General features: G+C 39.1%; 1 protein-coding gene across 2 annotated transcripts in view; it reads right to left on the bottom strand.

The window, feature by feature from the left end:
• Window positions 1-23,336, bottom strand: part of LOC100647887 (transcription factor AP-2-epsilon) — a 198,533-nt gene that overhangs the window by 89,221 nt on the left and 85,976 nt on the right. The window contains exon 3 of one of the 2 annotated variants that reach the window (XM_048414478.1): window positions 20,728-20,847. The exons of the other annotated variant lie outside the window; for it this stretch is intronic. Within the exon in view, the coding sequence (XP_048270435.1) occupies window positions 20,728-20,790 (63 nt within the window). The 5' untranslated portion in view covers window positions 20,791-20,847. The remainder of the gene's footprint in view (window positions 1-20,727; window positions 20,848-23,336) is intronic. 2 annotated transcript variants of the gene reach the window in all.

The raw sequence follows: 23,336 nt of genomic DNA, 5'->3' as shown, positions 1-23,336 counted from the left end.
TGCCCATTTTCATCGTTTATATTGGAATTACATATTAGGTTTTGAAGTTGAGCTGAAGTTTTTATCGACAGAAATACAAAAAATCTATTCCACGATAAAGGATAAAGGAATTCTTGCAGCGATTCTGATTTCTTTAGCAACAATAATATTATTTGCACAGAGAAAGCTGAGCATCGACTAAAGATACAATATCGTCATCCAGTCGCGTTATCTTTGACAAAACAGACAGTTTGTCGACAGTTTATAATAATTTGTCATTTACACGCGTAAGCGCTGTAATCATCTAATAAATTATCGGTCTATTGCTTTACTATGTTCGTAGACTACGCAGCCCGTCAAACCGCGACGTTGCTCTTAGGTATCATTCATTAACATCGTTGCTCCGTTACAACGATGATATATCGCGAGATGCATTTAAAAGACGATCGTTTGAAAATTCCTTTGCAAAACGGTGTCGAATCACGAACAATAATCTCGTAAAAAGATCCGCGCGATCGTAAATGCGTTCGATGTATAAGCCATAAAACGAATTCTATTACAAACATTACGATGAAAAAGAGTGGAAAAAGATAATAAAAAAAAAGAGACGAGTTGATGAAGGACGCATATAACTGAAGCGTGACGCGTATCTGTCTCAATCCTATCGGCCGCCTATCGATTAACTGATTGACGAAGATCGAATTTTTTCAGTCGTTCAAACGACTCGATAAAATCTACTAGTTTGAAAATACACACTCAGTCGTTAAAATAAAACGTGACGCTCGTAGAGATGATCGAAGCATAGCAATTGAGAGTCGAAAACTTGCTCACATACGTAAAACACCATCGAGAAGTTAGACATTAAACATATCCTTAACCTTTTATATAATCTCATGATGTTAAATGACTTCACTTTTTGTAAGCTTGATAATTTTATTGTTTAGGTACACGATTAACGTTCAATTCTCAGAAAACGAACAACTTACCCTCGTAAACTTAATTATCGCAAAAAAGAAATGGCATAATTAATTGTAAATTCCAAATTTAAATAATAATGTCTGTGAAATTACCGCTTTGTAATTGACCAAAGTGATTTCCAAGTAATTCAAATAAAAAGGCTGTGACTAATTACGACTCTTTTGTCATTTAAACATCTGTCGTAAAACTTAGAAACGGGCATAAGAGGAACATTACTTTAATATCTGATCAACTCTCTTTCGCTTTAGAACGAACATTCCTGTCTGAAATAGTAAGTACACACGTAGATTTCCTGTTCTCTTTGTTCGCCAAGAGCAATCGCAAAATGATCTCCGCGGTAGATCGATACGATGACGAGGCCGAGTGCCACGAGAAGGAAGAAAAGAAAGTTTTTGCGAGCGAAAAAGAGAAGAAGCAAAACGAGCCCCGGTGCATTCGATTCTACTCGGCCATTAGGGCACACAGCATCTTCTCGAATCCATTCGGGGCCAGGCCTGGTTGCGGTTTCGCGATCGAGAAGCGGTCGCGAGGTAGGTGGATACCAGAGTCGATCAGAATCTCGTTGCAACGATATCGTATTCGTTCCTCGAGCTTACGTTAACCCGCGATTCTTTCTTTCTTTCCTCTTCTAACCGTTTCCAGTCCCAACAACTTCGTTTCGACGACTCGCAATTCTCGAACCCGTTGCATCCGGTCAGCTGCAATGTTCTTCGAAACCTTTCGAACGATAGATCGCACGGTTACGTTCCCTGGATCGCGACTTCGTGATCCCGTCGAACGAGGATGACGAGATGCAACGCCGTTATAGGAGTTTCGAGATACTGTATGTATGGATTATCCTGGATAGAAGATTTAAAGGCGCAACGATGGAATGTGTGTTTCAATAGAGGACGGTTGTTACGTCGTCGAGTTATGGGGTCGCGTTGCGTGAGAGAAATCCGCTATATCAGTGCGCTGCACGGGCAGTTGGCAGATGATATTGTGAGATGATTGACAAGTATTTTGATGATAGCAGGAAAACGGAGATTCAATTTTTCAAGGTGATTCGACGATGTTTGGACACGTGCGAGAAGGTATGAAGCTTGCGAAAATGATCAATTATAAAAAAAAGATGCTTATATTCGATCCTTATATTCTTACATCATAATCCCTGTATCAAACGCGATTCAAAATTCGCGGTGAGGCCACGAGGGACGGAGAATGATGTCGCGTACCCGTCGCCATGCTCCAGTTCGCACAGTCATCGAAAGTGAACACGTCGATGTACATAATCCGAGTGACTTATCTCGCGGAACGGTCAACTAGATATTGTCCCTGCGGTCCAGAAACGTGCGCAGAGGACGCGAAGAAAGCGAATCGGAGGTTTTTGCCGCGCGAAAACCTGTGAGCCGTAAATTACGCGGCCGTAAAACGCGATAATACGACCCGTGATATCTCTGTCCGATGATGCTTTCTGCTGCTGGCCATTGTTCAATGGTCGTTTATTAATAAGCACGAGACCCAGTACTCGCGTTAATGAAGCGCGGGCCAAGGAAAATACCGTGGCGGCACTTGACAAGCCAAATACCTCCACTCGACACTAACTAGTATCGGACAACGGGATAAACAAATATTATACTAATCCCACAGAACACCCCTCCCCCTCCCTCCCAGTCCATCCCCTCTCATCCCCCCCTAATAGGCTAGCGAACTGTCCTGTTTTTGCGTCCAGGCTTTCAGGACATAAATTAAAATATCGTACATAAGCACAGCGCAACAGCGGCTTAAATTTAAGGCACAATAATAATCTTAAAAAAAAAAAGAAAAAAAAAAATGTAATAATGCATGGCTATGTCGTACCGTCGCGTATCGGTACTTTTGCCTGTACCACCCTACAATTAGAATTCAGCGTTTATTCTGGAAAAAAAAATCATGTAAAAAAAAAATATGTAAAAAACCTGGAATTAATAAACAAGTTTAAAAAAAAAAAAGTATCGGACAACGGAAGCACAGTGGTTAGCGCCTTAGGTTACGAACGTTCGGAACCCAGGTTCGAATCCCGGCGACCGGAGTCAGATTTTTCTTCTACGCAACTAAATTAGGAAGAAAATCAGCAGTAGCCCAGCAGCGACATCCACAGACAGGCCTACAATTATCATCACGGACTGTGTACACCTCAATAGAAATCGCGCCATTTTCAAATTCAACAATCGCATCATTTGTATCAGGTACAAAAGGAGCACGCTGACACATCAAAGAACTCGTAAGTTGCATTGATCTTTCATAACGTAATACCGCGTGAATAACCATAAAAAAGTAGAAGAAGAGATGAAGAACCTCGCGTTCAACGACGTTGACTTTCTCGACAATATTGCAGGACGTCGTATTTGTTGCATCGATATTCGTTAAATAAAATGGGACGATAAACAGGTTGATGGAAGAAAGTTCTGTCTAATATATGATTATGTATAAGGAAGCGAAAATTTCTTTAAAGGGAGGTTAAGCCAGTGGCATGCTTTGTATACGGTTAAAATCGGGGGCTTAAAAAAAGAAAAATTAAAAGGTTAAAATCAGTAATCATGGAATAATTTCAAAATCACCTGGTCGTTGCGCGGAGTTGTTAACCTTTTAATTAATCGATAAGGGCCGTTTTCACGAAGGAAGCTCGATCGAGAACGGCGCAAAATTAAACGGCATCGAATAAAAAGCGTGAGGGCAACGACGAGCACGAAACCAACACCACCAGCGAGCTCGTTTTCTTCTCATTCTTCTCGTTTCCTTCTTTCACATTTTCTTCTTTTTCTTTTTTGTTTTACGAGACCTGTGTTAAAAAGTTTTCGATTCACGGTGACCTCGAGAGAGGCAAGGAAGAGCAGCTTTCAATCTCGTAACGTTACCGGAACGTTATAATCGTTATTGAGGCGAGTTCAGATGACGTAATTACTACCTCGGCCGAACCGAAAAAGCGTTAAGCGTACGGAACCGATGCCTGATTATAGTGGTACGTAATAGACGGCTTTTAAAAGTTCATTAAGTAGCCGATTGTGCGACTCGAAATTGTCCGTGTTGAATTGGGTCAACGGCGATCCGCCGTGATTTTTCGAAGGGCCCGCCGCGTGAAACGGCACGCCAACCAAATAATTCGGTGCCTTTTGAAGCGGATCCGCGAATTGCTTGGCGAGAACAGGATATTATGCTCGATAAAAGCGAGCGCACGAGCCTATCAGATATGATGCGAGCACGCGATGCGGTCGAGGAAGCGACTCTACTCTGATTCCTCCCTAAAGGAGAGAGGAATTCCCCTTATTGCTCGGAAAATGTTTGTTTGCTTGTGACATTTTATTATCGTGCGAAAAGGAAAAGAGACTTTGATTTTATGCGAGTGAAATAACAGTTCGAAGTATCTAACGTATGAGAAAATAAGAACCTTAAATCGGAAACTTGGAGAAATTGAAAAATCTTAATTTGAAAACTTAAAAGTTTGAAAACGAAGAGAATTCTTAAAACCAATGCTTTAGGTTTCAAAGAGTCGAATACCTTAAATAGCAAATTATTCTAGCAAGTAGTTCTTATGTCTCATTTTGAGAAATGTGTATTTAAGAAATTTTCAGCCGCTTTTAATTCTAATTCGGTATAAACAAAAAATTAATAAGTATAGTCTTTACGCTAACGAGCATCGCTGGCCTTCCACCATAATTCTTAGAAGACTAATAGAGGCAGGAGAAACTTGTAAATTCAAAAGTTCGAGAATTGCTATTGTAACCTGCCTTCGAATATCATCTGATAAACTAGGTGCTAATCGATCCTAAGCTATCGAAAGCAGCCACGAGACGCAGCGCTTAAAGCCCTTTTCGTACTAAAACAAAGGTGATAACATATTAGTCTTTGATTACCACAATCTCCACTTAACGCTAACTAAAAAAACAGAGGGAGCATCGTTTTAGCTAATACGTTAGTTAGCAGTTATACTCTAGCAACTCAAACATGCTGTTATATCTATTTCATAACTAAACTAAACTTCAATAACTATTATACAAATATGAATCAACATACGATAAACTTCCAAACGTAGTTTTCGAAACATTATCTGCGGATTAAACAATCTTCTCCTGTGATCCATATTGTCCATAAACAAAAATTTGATGATCTTTCTATTCGCAAGATATATTGAATTATGTTAAATATCATTTACTGGATCAAACATAATTTTGAAAATAGAACGTGTAAGTAGTCCATTTATCACGAAATACTGTATCCCAATAAATCTTATCGATGCAAAAGTTATCTCGCAAATTAACTGTGAACATCGTTACATCGACAATTTGCAACAATTCTTCCACCGATATTTCTAAATCCTGTAAACACTAATCACCCAGCAGTTTTCTTCCGCGATGAGATTACGTGCTCTCTCACATGGCCGGCAAAAAGAGAATCGACAAAAGGACAACGGGAGGAGGAGAAGCAATTGGGAGAAAAAACGGACTCCTTCGACTCTCATCCTCCGGCAGAGGCGAGATTCCGCTCGCGCTCCTTTGGTCCAGCCAGGTCAACGCCCCAGTGACCAACGCACCTTGTTCCTTCGTTCATAACGCGTACGTGCCGCGATTGCCGACGTTCGCCCGTGTCTGCGTGTACACACGCGTTTGTGAGCGAGCGAGCGAGCGAGCGAGCGAGCGCGGACATCTCTCGCGCGTGCTATCTAGGGCAAACGGGTTGGAGCAACGTTAGACTTTTTCCCTGTCTGCCGCTTCGAGCGAGATCGAAAAAATGTCACGGTGAAAAAACGCAACAGCGGCTTCGACCGGCGCTGCTGTTCTGCTCCGCTCACCGGAAGCAACGCCGCCCCGACGCAACGACGTCGAGAAAGCCGTCTAGCTCGCCAACAACCTAACCGGAAGCGCCTTAAATCACGAAAACGTACCATCTATTTCCAATTACATAATTGCGAAAATGAATGTTACGGATAGGGAAAAGCCATTGACTTGACTGTCATTTTGATTTGACGAATGGTTAGAATTACGTTCGATTCTTGTCGTAAATGATAATGTTGTAATTATAACGCGAAGCATAAAAATTAAGGATCGAAGGTACTGTGCACGTAATTGCTGTTGTGAAATTATTGAACTGCTGTTTGATCGATTTGAAATAATACTCGTAACATACGGGTATTACTAAAATGCATAAATTAATGGAGCAAGCCTTTGATACTATTAGGTTGTTTGAAAAGTTTCTTTCGTTTTATGACGAAATAATAGACACACAACGTTTTTTCTTTTATATTATTTTCTTTATTATTATTCTTTATTATTATTATTATTTCTTTATTTTATTTATTATTATTTGTTTTATATGTATTTTGTTTTATTTTATTTTATTTACGTCGAATTACGTACGATCCATTTTGTTCTGTTGAGATAAACACCGCGATATTTTACAGATTTGGTTTCACGTTTGTATAAAGATGCGCTATTGTAAAAAAACACGTTTGCGAAAGAAAGACACTTTTCGGACAACCTAATACAATATCATATTATACTATGGTATACTAGAAGTAAAAACAGACTGAATTTATATACTAGAGGAATCTCGTTGTTAAATTACAAGCCGGTTTTTCCACGTTGTGAAACCGATTTCGCGTTGTACGTGGATAAGAATTGAGCGCTTGAAAAAAAATTCAGAATCGTTGCATCTACGACACGCACACGTTTCTCTATCCCTTCATTTTCACCCCTATCATTTCACTTTACGTCTGTGTCCTACTACGTATTGTTTCACACGGTAACATCCGGCGAAGGAAATCGTGCTAGACGTTGCAAAAAATTGAGCGAATCGGTAATTGTCGGAAGGATCGTGCGAGACGATCGTTGACGGAACGTGTGTACTCGGGACAGAATCGATTCTTCGAATTATTCGTCTTTTACTTCGGACATCGACTGCCAATCTTTATTGTTATATCTCTCACAAACTTTTCGTATTCGAATGATAAACTTGCAAAATATCGATATTATTATTGCTCGATAATCATTCGCTTATGTAGCCGATCGCTCCCAAACGAGAAAACAATTATTTTTTTTATATACAAAAAACGATATAAATCGAAGAGCATGAAACTTTAAATTCTATTAAGAATTGTATGATTATATAATTATACTGCAACATTATTTTCTGTAGCTTCGAAAAATCTAAAAGCACGAATAGCATTCTCTAATGTCTCGTACATTAGAGAATTTTAAGTTTGGTGAGTCACGTAGATAATCGTTTGGAATTTACCGTGTATTATCCGACTACGATGAACAGGGTTGGTCGCCAATGACACAGGACACGTGAGCAAATTACGTCGTTTCGTGCTCCGCACGAATCTTCCTTCCAGGCTTTTAATTTCATCCGCGTGCCGCACCCTCGCGCCATTTCGCTTAGCCGCGATTATTCTTCCCTCTTTCGACGACGTTATGATGAAAAGTGAATCGTTATAGCTTTCTGTCAAAACGTTTCTTTCTATATTGCATCTTATACTTTATGTTTTAGCGTAAAAAATTTATTACTAAATTTGGTAAGAAATTTTTATTTATACAATTTTGGTGGCTGATACGTCTTGCCTTTAATACGTCTGTCGATTAATTCTGTTTTTAACACATACGCAATCGCTGACGTAATATTACGTCACTTTACGAGACAACAGAAAGCAGTAAGAAAATAACGCGGATCAATAAACTAAGTTAAGAATCATAACCTTCATAATTTTATACTTCAAGCTTTGTACAGCTTGTGCAATAATATCTCAACATCAATGAAGCGAAAGATTTCTAATTTATTCGTATTATAAGAAAAAGTGTTCTATTTTAGTTTATCCTCTATTACAAATCCCTATAGAGGCATTGATTGAAAACCAAGTAACGAGATTAAGCTGTCTGATTAAGACAGCGTACTGGTCAACGTCAAACTTTATTCTTAATTTCATTTTTGTTCGCATCGATCCTCCGGCGACATCATCAACGTAGCTCCGTCAATTCACACGCAGATTTCATCTCGGCGAGATGGCCTAATTGCTTCCACGTTCTTTCTCCGGCACGGATACGTCGCGATAACTGTGTGAATGAACGGCAGAGCTTCGTTGGAAATGCTGCGAGCTTCTTTTGTAACCGACGTTTCATTCCCATCGTCTCAATTACGATGGTTACAATTTCGTGTCATCGTTTAAATAACCATACGGTAATTGAACATATAAAGATAAATTATTTTTCGTACGTTTTTTAATTATAAATAACAATCATGCCGCCTATAATTCGGTTATTTAAATCGAATTTAATAAGCTCGGGTAGTACCTATTCGTTTCATCAAAGATACACAAAGCTGTACGTTTCAGCTCAACTTTTAATTATATTTCGCTTTAAATTATACATTATTAAAAAAATTTTCACAAAAGGTTTAATAACACCGAACTTTATAATCCACGCTACTACACGTTATGCTTATTAAATAAACTTTTACTTTAAAAAACCGGTTATCACCAAAAATGTAACAACACTGGATACCTCTGTCTAACAATCAATGTATTTTGGTATAAAATATAGAATATTTATTCCATGTATGGTTTTTCTCACAATGTCTCCTAACTTATACTCGCGAAATGATTTTTATATTAATTACATTCTCGTTGATTATATGCCATAAAAGCAAAATAAAATGCAAAACGATATTTTCAATAGACTATGACGGAAAACGCTTGATAAACGACTCCATTAGAAAATTATTCTTCCACTCGTGTATTTAGAATCTTTCTTCTCGGAAAAAGAAAGAAAAGAAAAGAGAGGAACAGAAATCGAAATTTATTCATCAGCAACGATATGCTATAACATAGAAACCTATTTATCAATCTTGTTCGCTATTCTAGCTCTTCCACCTTGTCGGTACGGAACAGTGCACACTCATTGAAATCGAACAGCGTTGTTAGAGAATCGCGCGAGCTAGACAATGATTAATGCATGAGGGACATTTTCGAGGATCGAGCTAGCGGACTTTCTAACCGGCTGACACGCCACACGTGAGATATTTGATCGTGCGTATTCCTTTTGAGATCCATGCCCGACGACAGAAGTGACAACGCGAAAAAAGATCGGGATCGTGGCCACGAAGTCAGGATTAATTTATCCGACATTCTTTTTCTCCGCACGTCCGGATTGTTCTAGCTTCAACTTGTTCCCAGTGAGATCATATTTATCGATCAATTCGTGCTGCTTCTTTCTTTAACAGCGAATATTGCGTTGCTTTTATAACCAGGGAAATTGGATTTTCTTGGACTTAAAAGTTTATTGGAAATGTTTTAAAGAGTAGTTTATTATTAGACGGTGAATGTTCGTGTCAATTTATATTTTTATAAAATCGTAGAATTATTGGCAAAAGTGAGGAAGCGAAATAAATTCGAAGAACTCGCCTTGATTAATTATAGAGGGTATAGATACATAAACTATACAAATTTACGCATTTTTAAATACTGCTAAGCTTAATAACGATTGATTCTTACGTTTGTCGAGTACAAGTACGAAAGGCTATGATGGAGTTATAAACTCCGTAATAAGACCGATTCGTTTTATATTTTTATCGTTACTTTTCAATTCGAGCCGCAACAAAAGTAAGAAAAGGGAAGACACGTTGTTCTTACGTTGCATGATACAGAACTGAAGAGAGGATCGTAAATCTTGACTCATGAATCGAGACACATTCATTAACAGGCCAAAAGAACCGACCGTCAAAGATCATCAAGAATCATCAACGAAGGAGTTATTAATTGCGAATCAAGCCTCTTTGATTACATCTAGCGCGAGCTTGAAGGATGCATGTCACTGACATTATGTTGGGTGTTTTATGCCTCAAATGCCTCCTTGCATCGATCGTTACACTTTACATCTTCGTCTCATAAGACAGAAAAAAGTTACGCAAAGCAGCCTTAAAATTTTCATTTATCTTTTGTAGTATTTATCTTCTTACAACTTAATTTCTTGTAACAATTTGATATAAAGTAACACGCTTTGAAAAACCTGCGATTTATTATCTTCTCGTAAGAAAAGGAAAGAAAATCTTCTGAAAGAGTGAAAGGAATTATCGTACAGAAATTGACTGAAAGAAGAATAAAACAACAAAAGTAGCAAGAACCGTGGCATTCTCGGCAAAATTATATCTGTTATCGGCAAGTAGTGCGCACTTTCACATTGGAAATACAATGCGATCCCAATCTGGGCTCGTGATTGCACTTACATAAAATAATAATTATCAGGGGAAACTCTAAGTGAAAGTAATTGATGCATTCACGATTAATTAAAAGCAAACTTCGATTTGGATCCTATCTCTCTGGCCCGCGTAATACGTAAACTATAATTCTCTTACTGTCTTTTAACTTCAGAGATTTTATTCTCAACATTAACAAGTCCAACGCGAATAAATCTGTCGGAACTGTTGATATAGCGAACTGAGAATCAATAGTGAACTAACTCGAGTTGTCAAAATTTCAATTCGAACTAGTATCATCTCTATCTTCTCGTATCTTAAAAAGTCGGGGCAACGGAGGTTACTTGTACCGAGATATAATTATCAGTGGCGCAAGAAGATTCGCGACTGTCATCGAAAGATAAAAGGCCACCGTTGAAACTCGAACGCGTATCGCGAAACGAAAGCAAGAAGTTGCCCGAACGCGGCCACGGTTACGAGGCTCGATAGCCGTTGGCTGACGAGGCCGGCTCGTAATTACTCGACAAGATTTAATCGACGTGCTCCGGGCTAATTAAAAATTCCTCGCCCCTCGCGGACTCTATCAATAAGGAGATCCTATCGGGCTAACGGTAAGAAAATGTCTTTAGCCGTTTCTTCGTTCCGCGAAAGAAAAGACACGACTGGTATCTTCGCGTAAATCTCAAAAGCTATCCGTCACACGATATTGCCGCCGATAATCGACCGTTTCTACGGTGAGCTTGCATATTTCTCGCGGAACGCTATTCGACGTGACTCGCTCGCTGGACAATTCGGGACGAGTGAGTCTCGCCACCTGCTCGATAGTCTTTGCACCCTTTGTGCGATCCATAATGGCGAGACTATTTTCTGATAAAAGTACGCAACCCTGAAAGCAGACACGTTCGTATCTGAGATCGAACTCGATTCAGTTAATTGGTGTTGTTTGTCAGAGTATAAGAACGTGATAAGGGTTGATCAAGGGAACAATGTTTAGATTCGTTCGAAGACTGTCGCAACGAAGAACTTTTAGGTTTGATCGTGGATCATATAGCGTGTAATTTAAAACTTCTGTAATGTACATATCATGAATGTGATCTTAATTTGAGGGTTTAGTTATAACGAATATGAAATAATTGGTGAAAATAATTAATCAAGATGACAAAATAAGGAAGTTGACAGATAAATAAATTGGTTTCTGATTTGATTTCACTCGCCGGTTGATGGAGAGTTGATCGAAGTTAGTTGTCCTGAGTATTTTATTGTTAAATATTGTAAACAAACGTAATAGATGATTTCATGATGCATATGTTTTAAAGATTATATTTAATAACATTGATGAAATATTTACACCAATTATTAACGCGACTTATTTATAGTTACATAAAAGAAAATTAATGAACGAATATTTGATGTATAAATGTAAAAACACCGAATCTTAAGAAACTCAAGCGGATATGTTTGAAATTACACAGCAATACATACTACGACCATCTACTGAGAAAATAAAGTAAGTATAAAATCTTTCGTTATCCTCTCAACTTCCTGCAGATATCTTGCTTACCGACTCCATTACCGGCTTCCGCTGCCGTATCTGAAGAGCTTCTGAAACTAGCGTTTATAGATCTCTACCATTACCCACGTTTTCTGAATTATCTGGAGAGCATAGTTACAAATCACGACGAATGTGGCCAAAGAAATACCAATATACTAAGCATAAATGTTACTATATTCCTAGATTCGAACGTAACACTTTGAAGAAGAAATATTGTATACAAATAAACATATTGTATATCGCAAATATCGTATGTAAATAATTCAAAATGTAGAAATTAGCTATCTTCAATTTTAAAGCGAAACCAATATTCCCAGATAACGATATTATGGAAACTCCATGTTTAACTTCCACAAATCGGCTCAAACACACTTTCGTAATTATTTCCTAGCTCAAGTACTTTCCTTAAATCATCTAAAAATCCTTTTTCATGTCATATTCATTCTCTTCGCGGCTTGTACGCGTGATTTTCGTTTTTATATTCGATCCATGATCTTTTATTCGGCAAATAATTTTCGGCGGCGGAGCCAAGAAGAGGCAGGAAATAATTAGCATCTAAACAAAAATCCATACGCTTCGCGTGGAAACCGGTTTCGGATACCGTCATATGTTTAACCGACTAATTGACCGGTCTAGATAAAAGGGTGGGATACAAAAGGGGTAGAGGAGGGACCTTATCTCCCTAGCTGACGGTAATAAATATCCCCCCGTTAAAACGTAACTGATTCAAGACATTCCGTAATGATCGGTTTAAGTGTATGATTTAAGACTGTTCCCGTTAAGCTCCGTGGAAAAACTGGCCGCGTCCTACCGATACGCCGCGTGCATACTTCCAGCTTAATGCGCGATCGTTTCTCGATCGCAAACAAGTTCCGAGCTTGGGCGGTGTTTATGGCATTAAAACGGCGAACGGGCCATTTAGCCTGATTACAAGCCGACATATTGGTTTAGAAAAATCTTCTTGCCCTGTACCAGGGTACGCCAACCATCTCCCCCTTTCTTCTTTTCTTTCTTCAGTTTGTTCGTTCTTTCTTTCGTTTCGCCGTGTTAGTCCCTTTTTTCCGTGTCCATCGGCGATGGCGATTTAATCGCGCGCATTAGACTAGCAAGGTTACACGGGGGTGCCACGTTCCCGTTTACGCTGAAATTCATAGGACTTGCCGGTCACGAAGCCGATCGAGATAACCCGTAATTTATAGTTATTAAGCAAAATGAATGAGTCGCCGATCCCGCGGACGAAATTTTTGTTAATGACCGTCATGCGTCGCCCTTTACGGATGATCTTAATGCACGATCAGCTGCCTTCGCTCCGGAATCGCTTCTACCTGTACGGTTAATTATTGCTTTTACGCGATAGTTTATTGAAACGCTTAGAAGGCGATTGGACGACGATATGCAAACATCGCGAGCACTGGCGAGAAGACGCACGATCAGTTCGATGTTTTATATTTGATTAGAGTGGTTTAAAACAAGTCATCTATAACGTCTATGCCGCTTTGCTCAAGATGTATCATTTTTCTTACGGTGATCCGAGATATTACTACCCGAGGTACTGTCAAGTGCTGCTGATGCATCGAGAACAACAGTTTATTCGTAATAGAATTTTAAGTCAGAGAATAGCAATTCAACTGGTACTACGAAAAAGAAAGAAAGAAGAAGAAAAACGCACAAAACGAAGGAAAAACGCGAGGAAATCGGCGTAAGGCGTTCTGATATTCGAAGGCACCCATCAAATCCGGCTAACTCGTCTTCGATTCGAGGCACGCTCGGAATTCACAAACGCCTTTAATGAGGCAGTTTTATATCGGCGTCGGCACCGAGGGGAGGTTGAGAACCCCAAGGTGGCTCGTGCTCGATGATGACCTCTGACCGCGAACGCTCAAGAGTGAGACGAGGCCATGCCTGGGCACGCGAGGCCCAAGACTTCGCCCCGAGGCACGCGCACCATTCTCTTTCTCCTCTTTTTCGTCTCTTCTTTCTTCTCTTGGCCACCATCGAGCCGAGGCTTCTCTTCCTTCTTCGTCTCCTTTCTCTCCCTCCCCTCCTTTACCCTGTTCACCCTGTGCCAGCTCGCTTCCCTCCTTTTTCCCTCCGTTTCTGTCGGCCTCTCCACGTAATTTTGCGCGATTGGCCGGTGTCATGCCGTGCAGAACGCTGCCCATGGAAACTCCATGATCGCGGCGCGCTAAGTGGCGGACAAGCGGAGAGGCGAAACGCCGCTTGTTTTGCATCTGCCTCCCTTTTGAACGCGGACGATCTCGATCAGGATCCATTCTGGATCCCTTGGACAGACGCGCTGGGCGTGATCGAAGTTTCGATCGGACGGGATTCGGCCAGAGCCGAAGCCAAAGCTCTCGGTATCTCTACCCGTAGATTGGAATATTTTGATAGGCTTTATATGTGGATAGGATCTTCGATTCACGGCGCAGTTTTGCCAGGAAATCTTGATGACGATGTCGATATGGAATTTCGAACGAAAGGTTAGTTTCCGTAGGATCGAAGAAAGTTTCCCTTGTCTATTTGATTAAAAAGTATTACCGTCCGATTCCCTTTTGTTTTTTAGTATGAAAAATTATTTGTAGATTATTTGTAAAAGACAAGAGTTTTAGATGATTTTCAACGATAGGTTTATGAATGAACGAGGGAAAACTACAGCGAGCGACAGAGTCATTGAACTTGAAACAGCAAATGAAACATCGAAAGATAAATTTTTCATATGGCGTTTAAAAAAAAGTTTCCGAGGGGAAAAAATACATTTCGCTCGGTGCGGTATTCACAGTTACAAATTTGCAATTCTACAATATGTAATCTGATTTACAATCTGTGCATTTTTTCCCCGCTTGCAAATTGTAGAAAAATACGATATCTGTCGAACAAATGTACAAATGTGCATATATTGTTTGTCGTGTAATTCGGCTTCAAATTTTTCCCGTGAAAAGGGTAAAAGCTTTTGACCAATATCTATATATCTACCACCACCGTCGTATACAAATATTCGTATAAACATTGTATAAAAAAATGTATGACGTGGACGTTCGACCTTCGTTTTTAGCGGCGAAAGCAACTTCTAATGAATTTCATTTATCAGTGACATCCAACTTTTGTAACACCATATTATTTTTCAAAACTTGCAGAATTAGACTAATATTACTAGTGAAATTTCACAAATTGCAAATTACAAGTTATCCGCAATAATAAATTCTCTTGTGCAGCAGCAACAGGTTTGCTACGAGTAAATTTTGCACATTGCAAATCAGTCGATTATAATATTTGCCTTAAAATGTTTTAAATATGAAAAGTACTTTTTATATAACCACATGCAACCCATATCTTGCAATATGTCAATGTTACGATGTCGTAGTTGTTGTTCGATAAATTATCGTTCAAGGCTACCATATTTCCACGATATTTTCTTAATTCAGCCAGACCGAAAATCTCCATTTTCGCGTTAAATGATGATCTTCCATCACAGAAAACATACAGAAATTCCGTTGGAAGCGTTGAAAAAGATAAGCTAATCGCAATAAAAGATGCAGAGTCGAGGTGAAACCGGGCTGACGTGACGCGACGACGCGAAAACAAGAGCAACATAGCGACGCGGCCATCGAGCCGGTCGCCGGACATCAAGGTGAAGGATACGCGCGCCAGGTATCCGACACGGCGAACTTTCCAAGGGGCGGTGTGAAGGGCGTAGCCCGCTAATTATAATTATACTACGGCGGTATTAGCAGCGTGAAACGCAACGTAAATTCTGGTGAAATACTCGCCGCCCCTCAGGGTGCCGGCGCGCAGCTCGTTTGCTAAGAAGCGGTTTCTGGCGTATAGGCGCGCGCCGACCAGCCACAGCGTGCTTTGTTTCGTGTCGTAGTTCGACCGGCCTGCATTGTCGTACATTACTGTGTAGAAATAAATGAGTTGGTTATGCGAGAAAAACGAACGGCAGGCTAAACGCGATGCACGCAGGTCGGTCAATGCCACGCCGATTCGCCGCCATTTGTCCGCGTCGTTTCGCCTTTTTAATTACGTCACATTAATTATCAGCCAATAATTAGAAGAGAGAAGGTCTACGACTTTCTTCCGTTTCTGCTTCCGCGTGTCTTTCGCGTCTTTCTTCTTTCGTTTCTAATTATCGTTCTTCCGATAGTTGTTAAATTCCAATTGACTGGCGTAGGATCGTCATTCGACTGGTATACCCACTGGACATCGTGGCCAATGACGTCGACATGGGTACGGTACATGCGAGTCATTAACGCGACTCGTTGCCCCCGAAGCATACCTGACAATTTGAATATGATAATTACGCGTCTCACGCGGCATTAAATGGCTTAACGCTAGATTGCAACTAGGGACGCTCGTGTGCATCGTTGTAAATCTCTGACGGGATTGTTGATCTCCTTCCTCGAGGGAATCTGGCGCGTCTTCCATCGCCAACTCCTTTTTACGGGGAGCTACGTCTCGCGGAACAGGTGTCCATCAAGATCGGCACAGCCGTTGAAAGATTCTTCATTCTTGAAAGAAATACGAGAGTAGGTACGATAATTTTTGGATGCTTTCAATCTTTCTCATTTTTTTAGACCATGGAAAGCGTCTAATTAACATTCGCGTTCTTGGTCGTTCGTTTTTACTCAAGACGAAGCGACTTTGTTCGACAAAACAATCTGCCAATATCCTATCCTCGCGAGGAAAGAAAAATCCGATTATAGATGAAAGCACTATAACGATGAAATTTCCTATCGTTGAAAACGATATAAGAATGGAAGTAAAATTTCATCGGTAGAACAATCTCGAAAATCTACATCACGCCAAAGATTAAACACTCAAGGATAGAAGATACGAAAGTATCTTCGACGGCAGCTTTTATTCTTAATTCATAAATCTCCTCTGCCGTCCGCTAATTGATAATAGTAATTACAGCCGCGTGTCACTCAAAACGACCGTGCAGCAGATTATACGTGCGCGTGTATCCGCCACGTCGTTATTTATCATCGTCGGCTTAAGGATCGGGCCGCTTCTTCCTTCGAATTGAGTCGCGCCGCGAGGCGGGCGGTTTCTCCTAGTGCACTAATAACACACTGGCGACCTGATAATTAATAATGAAACTGCAAGCGGGGGTCAGCGAGGGGGAAGAGAAGCCGTGGAGGGGCCCTGTTACGCCGTGCCGCAACCAGCGAAGTCGCGGAGTGGGTGGACCGCCTTTCTGCGTAATTGCAAGGTGCAGCTCTACGCGCGATTCGTTGGCCGCATTGAATGGCTAGAAACGGATGGAACGACTGGTGGATCGGCAATCATACAGTGTGGGGAAATACTCGTGAAATACAAGGACAGCAGTAAGATCTCGATGATCGAGGTGTGGAAAAATCGGCGAATCGTATTAATTTGTGGCTTGTTTCAGATTTACGGTCCTTTTCCTTGACGAAAATTCGATACGATTTTTCGGTGGATGCAAAGGATGAAGGGATGAGGGATTCTGAGTAATGGAACACGCGTTTGAATCCTACATGGTGCTGTACGACTTGGAAGTTGTTATATTCTGTAACCGTGTTTCGTAGCAGCGTATATATTTTAATGTGTTTGTAGTGGTATGGTGATGTTCGAAGATCGCGAGGGAAGACTGCAAATGCACGCGAAATGTCATATTCCACATAAAGCTCTATAATTCTACGTCCTTTTTTTTATCTAGACTGAAAGACACCAATTTGTTTCGATGTTTCAATTTTTCAAAGAACGATATATTATTCTCAAATATCATGGAACTCGACAGAGCACCGAGGATTTCATTAAATCTAACCATCTATCGTTTCCTTATTTTTCCACAGTAACATCCCCTTTTTCTCTGTTTCGCAAAGGCTCGCGACTTTCCTTCGGGTTTCTCGTCGTTTTCCCAGGAACCAAGCGAGGACTCGGACTTCGCCTGGCGGATTGAAACGAGTCTCAACAGGCAAATAAGATAATCTCCATTATAAACTTGGGGGTAGGGTGAGTAAACGAGGAGTTATTTACTCGCCTCGGAAAGAGGGGAGAAAGGAAACAAAGTAATAACAACGGAATGAGAATAAGAAGGTAGATTTGAATCCTTCGTTCGTACCCGCAAACTTCACGACCGCGCAGCCGCGTTAAGTTGGCTTTTTATCGCGTTTATTATCCGCGGCAAATGGCTGCTGCCGACCTCGTTTCCCGTTTCTATAATTCTGCGAATCTCGCTTTTACTGACCGCTCGATATTCCACTTTGTGTTTTAATTCGTTACTTGATGATCCGTAAAAAATATTTCCACCCCTTTGAGATCTCGCTCAAATGTTTTTCGTTCGTTGAGAACTAGATCTCATCTCTTTTCAGGGTTGTTTTCTTTTTCTCTTCAGGCATCGTTCTTGCACAACGCTGAATACTTTTTGAAATAATTTTGCAACATGAATAGTTGAAATTTTTCACGAGTACAGAAACTATTGTTGATGATTTAAATTTGAATTAAATTATTTCGCTATGGTATCATGAAATAAAGAATCAATTTGTCTCAATTGTTCGTACAACAGCTCCTTGACGACAGATAAACAGATTTTACGACTGTTTTATTTCTTAAGAGAAATACATTTTCTTACTAAAAGAAAAGTTTATCACGTACAACGTTGTAATTGCAGTTTCAAACGAAATAACAAACCGAGTAATTGCTTTCTTGCGGCATTCTCTTGAAAGTTATATAAATTCATAATTCTTAATAACAATTCTCGAGTAACTTTTAGTCGCCATTGAATACGTATATTGAGTAACGACGTGTTTAAAGATTAAAATATGTTTAACCTTTTCGAGACAGTTGGTACACGTATCGGCTTGAAGCTGTCTAATACCATTTCCGTAATTCAAATATTTTTCGTTACACGATTAATTTTGCATCGAAAATCGTGAGTAGATTGAACGCCGGAATTAAACGCTATGAATGATAATCGCTCAGGGGAGGTTGCGCAACCACGAAATTTACTATTGCACTAAATACGCGAAGCGATTTCTATTATGTCTGGCAAGATCTGATACGAAAAGTCTGCTAAATTTTTAATTTCATCTCTTGAAGTTTCTCACATCCAATAAATTAGATATGTTATCCGATGAATTAAATACTATATAGACATAGAACATTTTAAGGCACTAATTCTTAGTTTGCGTTTAGCAAATATCTGTCAAGAATGCACACACAGCAATAGATTTTATTCCACGGTGAAAGCGATTTCGCAATTTCTTTTCGATGTAAGTACAAAACCTTCTGCGTTTAGCGAGGTTAATGAAAAGGGCTTGTTACAATTACGTTATTCCCATTCAACGTGTAACAATTAGACGGTGCCTTTTTCGCAGTTTTCTCTGGTTCCTTGAGCATGGAAAACTTTCTGCTGCGCAAACAGAATTAATGGAAACAATGACAGGCAAATAGAACAAGCGTTTCGTTCCAAGGAAAATAGTGGTTTATGCATCGGTGTTCCCGATGCATATAGCAAATTTCATCATCGACGATTGTGTCGTTGTATTCGCGCAAAAAGTAATAACGATAGCGACGAAAAGAGCATTGTACCTTTAATTGAATCTTTCTTTCGCGCTGCCGCTTCCTGCAGTGGTTTAAGGTCGTTGAATTAATTATCAGGTTTACTGGCAAATAATGGCGAGCCGGTCCTCTTTCCGTAGAACTCGCCATAGTTTTGGTTTCATGAAAATGCTTTAGTTAACGCGTGCAGGGTCGTAGTCCGTTAATTTTTCTTATCCGTTTTCGCGGATTTAAATTTCCAGGAGTTTAGAAATTTCATTAAAAAGATTTTGTTATTCATTCGCATAGGGATTTGTATTTTGCTGATTTAATAAAGTATAGCAGCTCGTAAAAGTGTTTGAATACTTATAGAAACTTTTTTCAAATAGGTATATATGTATTATGCGTGTTAGAAACGTTATAAAGTTCTATTGGAACTGCGACAAGACAGGGTTATCCTGATTATATTGGTAAAATTCGAAACGAATCTGAAAATGTACGTGTAGTGTAAATATCGATGGTTATGAAAATATAGTAATTTCATTAAGCGTCAAAGAAAACTTATAGTCGCGTTTATGGATACCTAATCTCTTTGAGAATTATTTATTGCAATCTACGTCAGCCGTTAAAGTAGCTAACAAGGCTATCTATTAATCATAAAAGTCAAGAATTATTCCAATGAGGTATCATAGACGCGTTCAACGTTTAGTAGTTCTTCATGACCCTATCCTTTATTTATTCTCCTATTTCTTTTACCATTCATTGATACAAAGTCTCAAATGCAATTCCGAGACCATTCAAGCGAGTGGATAATCGAGAAAAGAGATCGCGTTCTCGTTTAAATTAACAGTGATCATGCTATCTCACCGACAATGAAATCAGGAAACATGCTACGAAACCGGACAAACTTAACGTGCCGTGTCGAACGATGCAGTAGAGAGATAAGTAAACAAATGAACGAACATGCAACAGAGAAAATAAGGTTTTCATTGATCCTTCCGAAGATACGCGAGGGAGAGATTTCATTTTTTAACTGTTAACTCGAGCTGTTACGAGGGTAATCGAAAACGATTTTCGAGTGAAAATTAGAATATTATAATATACAAATCGACGACTATCTAAATACGATATTTAAAAGTAGTAATTGTTTATATGATTTATGTAAAGTTATCGAATAATTTGTAATTCACGTACAGTAGAACTCCCATTGTTTTAAAATGAATAAAAATATTAAAGTTTGTCATTTTTTTAACATTGCATTGTCGTATTCTGATAGCTACTCCAAGTCTTTTTCAATCTCTGATTTCATAACTATCTCAGAGCGTTGCACGTCTAGCAGATCATCTTTGACTGACTAGAAAATTGCAAGAGGCGTTGAAAATGTGTCTGGATGAGCGCGAAATACAAATTCTTTTGCGGAATCGCATGGAAGAAAGGTCGAAACGCATAAGTCTGTGTGACGTTTCGTTCGCAGGGATTGCGGCAACCAAGTTACATAAGAACAACACACTTACCCAGGATGCACCGCAGTCACCGCCTCCAAGTGTCTGAAAGGCTGGCATGCATCTGAACGTCATTCTGAGCTCTACCGCCGAAATATTATCCAAACGTTCACCGCGGTTCTCCGGTCACAACTTACCTAGAACAAGACGAAACGCCTAGTTAGCGATCAAATAAACTAATTTTGAACAAGACGCATAAGATAGAAAAAGAATTTCCAAGCTTTTTATTTTCATGAATCGTTATTCAAATTACGTGAATGATCTATAGTTCTAACGACAAAGATGTCCATATGGGCTTCTTTTATTACGTAAATCTTGTGGCTGCAGTTCTCCATAAAGTGATCATGGACGATTCAGATGTTACATGAATGTTGATTGATAATTACAGTCTCGCTAATAAAAGGATATATCTTATTACATTGTGCTTCACAGAATTATCGATCTGTCTTATGAAACATCCATTATTTATGTCAAAGATATAAAAGCTATAATTTATCCACTATATAGAAATTGTGATATACGGCTTCATATGATTAGCAAACACATACATTATGTTTTTATTTGATTAAAGCACAGCAAATTGAATCTTTTCCAACTTTAATACTTTAATTTAATACACTGCCAAAATACATTTAATATATTGTCACTAAAAATTTAATAATATTGTTATCGATAATAATCAGCAAAAGCTTATCACTGCTTTATCATCGGGCTGCTATCATCGGATAAACGTGCTCAATTAATGGTAATTAGAAAATATCAATCTAATATTATATGTATCTTGAATATCGTAATATTAAAACAATGTCTTCTTTTACAGGAATTAATTATATAAATTACATATATATATTATAATATTCAAACTTTCCTTAAGTAATAATCGCTATCTAATCTACCAATTCTCAAAATCGAGACTTATCAGCGAGCAGGATTTTTTCACAGAAAAATCTTTCTATTATAATTACGCAATACCTATAATCTCTCTCGCAATTCAGATTCATATACTTATAGTAAACTATTTATAATAACGTGTTAATTTTTTAAAAGTCACAAATCACATCACATTGATTTACTTTTAAAAAATTCGAATGGAGTCCCCTCTCTTTCCAAGCAAAATGAAAATATAAAATTTAGCAAGCAAGCTTTTCGCTCGAATTACATAATTGCAAAGCGTGCTTCAAGCTTCAATTTTGCGGTTCAAACATCGAACCAGCTGGTACCTGCGATATATCGATTTAGGAGAAAAAGTAAGTAAGTAAATCACCACGGATGTTTTTTTCGAATTCCTCCTCCGCTCGATTTATTATTTTCTTTGCAACGCTATTTGTCCTTTTCTTGCCCTTAACACGTTATTTCATTAATATTTCGTGTAAAACACCCTTCAGACAGATGATCATCAGTATGCTTGGCCATTCGTTGGATCGTGTAACTAGAAACTGCCCAACTGGTTACTTGCGATACGGAATTGAAAAACGCATCTTAATTATCTTGTTTCTCATTTTCCCACCTTTCTTCTTCTTTTTTTTCTTGTTGAGTAGGTAAGATCGAAGGAAATAGATTTTTCACTATAACTAAGTTGTAATTATAATGAGTGATTATGTCGTGATTCAGGAACTTTGATGAAAAGTCGTTTATTTATGATACGTACCGTACGAAACGATTTGTTATATGTATTTTTTAAATTATTTGTATCAAAGTGTATATCATATATTTGTCTTTCTATATTCTGATTTAGATTGACCAGAGATTTAATATCCTTCTGGTGCTAATAATTAAACGAAATCTATACAAATAATTCAGAAATCTAATTAGATGTATTAACCAGAAATTAAGAACTAGCTAAGATAATCTTAATATAATGTGATATATTTGTCTGCTATAGAACAGGTAGTACAAACAACAAGTTACTTTTAATTTTACAAGATGGATTCCTATCACGAGAGCTCGGTTTATTTCGCGCGTTCAGGAATTCAAAAAATTTGACGACGGGTTTCTGTTGCGTAAGCGATCCTCTCCCTCAGCTGGCTCTTCCGAACTGATTACTAGGCCGAACGAAGCGCATTCTTTCCGCCAACGAATAAAACCACGCGAAACGATCAGAGGAACCAGCGGTTGTGAGGAGGGTGAGGATCCCAAAGGAGAACGAGACCGCGCAGAAGAAGCACACGTAGATCCAAAAGAAGAGGACGACCACGACGAACCAAGGGAAAACGGACAAATAAAAATACCACGAACAATTCTTTTTTTTAAACTCCTTTTCTCTCATCTTTTATTTTTCGTTCCTTATATTTGTAATTTATATTCTCCTGCTGTTTTCTGATCACTATTCCTTCACATGTATCTTAGTTTTCCATATTTCCATTCCTCTCCCCCACGATTCGTTCCTTCACTTTTTGCAATTTTTATAACCTCTTTTCCAAGTTTCTCATATCCCTCTTTTCTCCCTAGTCACATTTTGTCTCTCTTTCTCATCTTCCTATTCTTCCCTACTTCCCCTATCCTCGTAACTTCTTCCTCGCAACGCTCCGATCTTCCTTCCCTCTATCTCTGCTCTACTTCAACCTCTTCCTCTTGTCCGCTACCAGTTCCTCGATCGTTCCTTCTCACCTTTTCTTTTTCCT

The sequence above is a fragment of the Bombus terrestris genome, chromosome 2 (assembly GCF_910591885.1).
Source record: "Bombus terrestris chromosome 2, iyBomTerr1.2, whole genome shotgun sequence".
Taxonomy (NCBI): Eukaryota; Metazoa; Arthropoda; class Insecta; order Hymenoptera; family Apidae; genus Bombus; species Bombus terrestris.
This window is presented reverse-complemented; position numbering and strand designations above follow the sequence as displayed.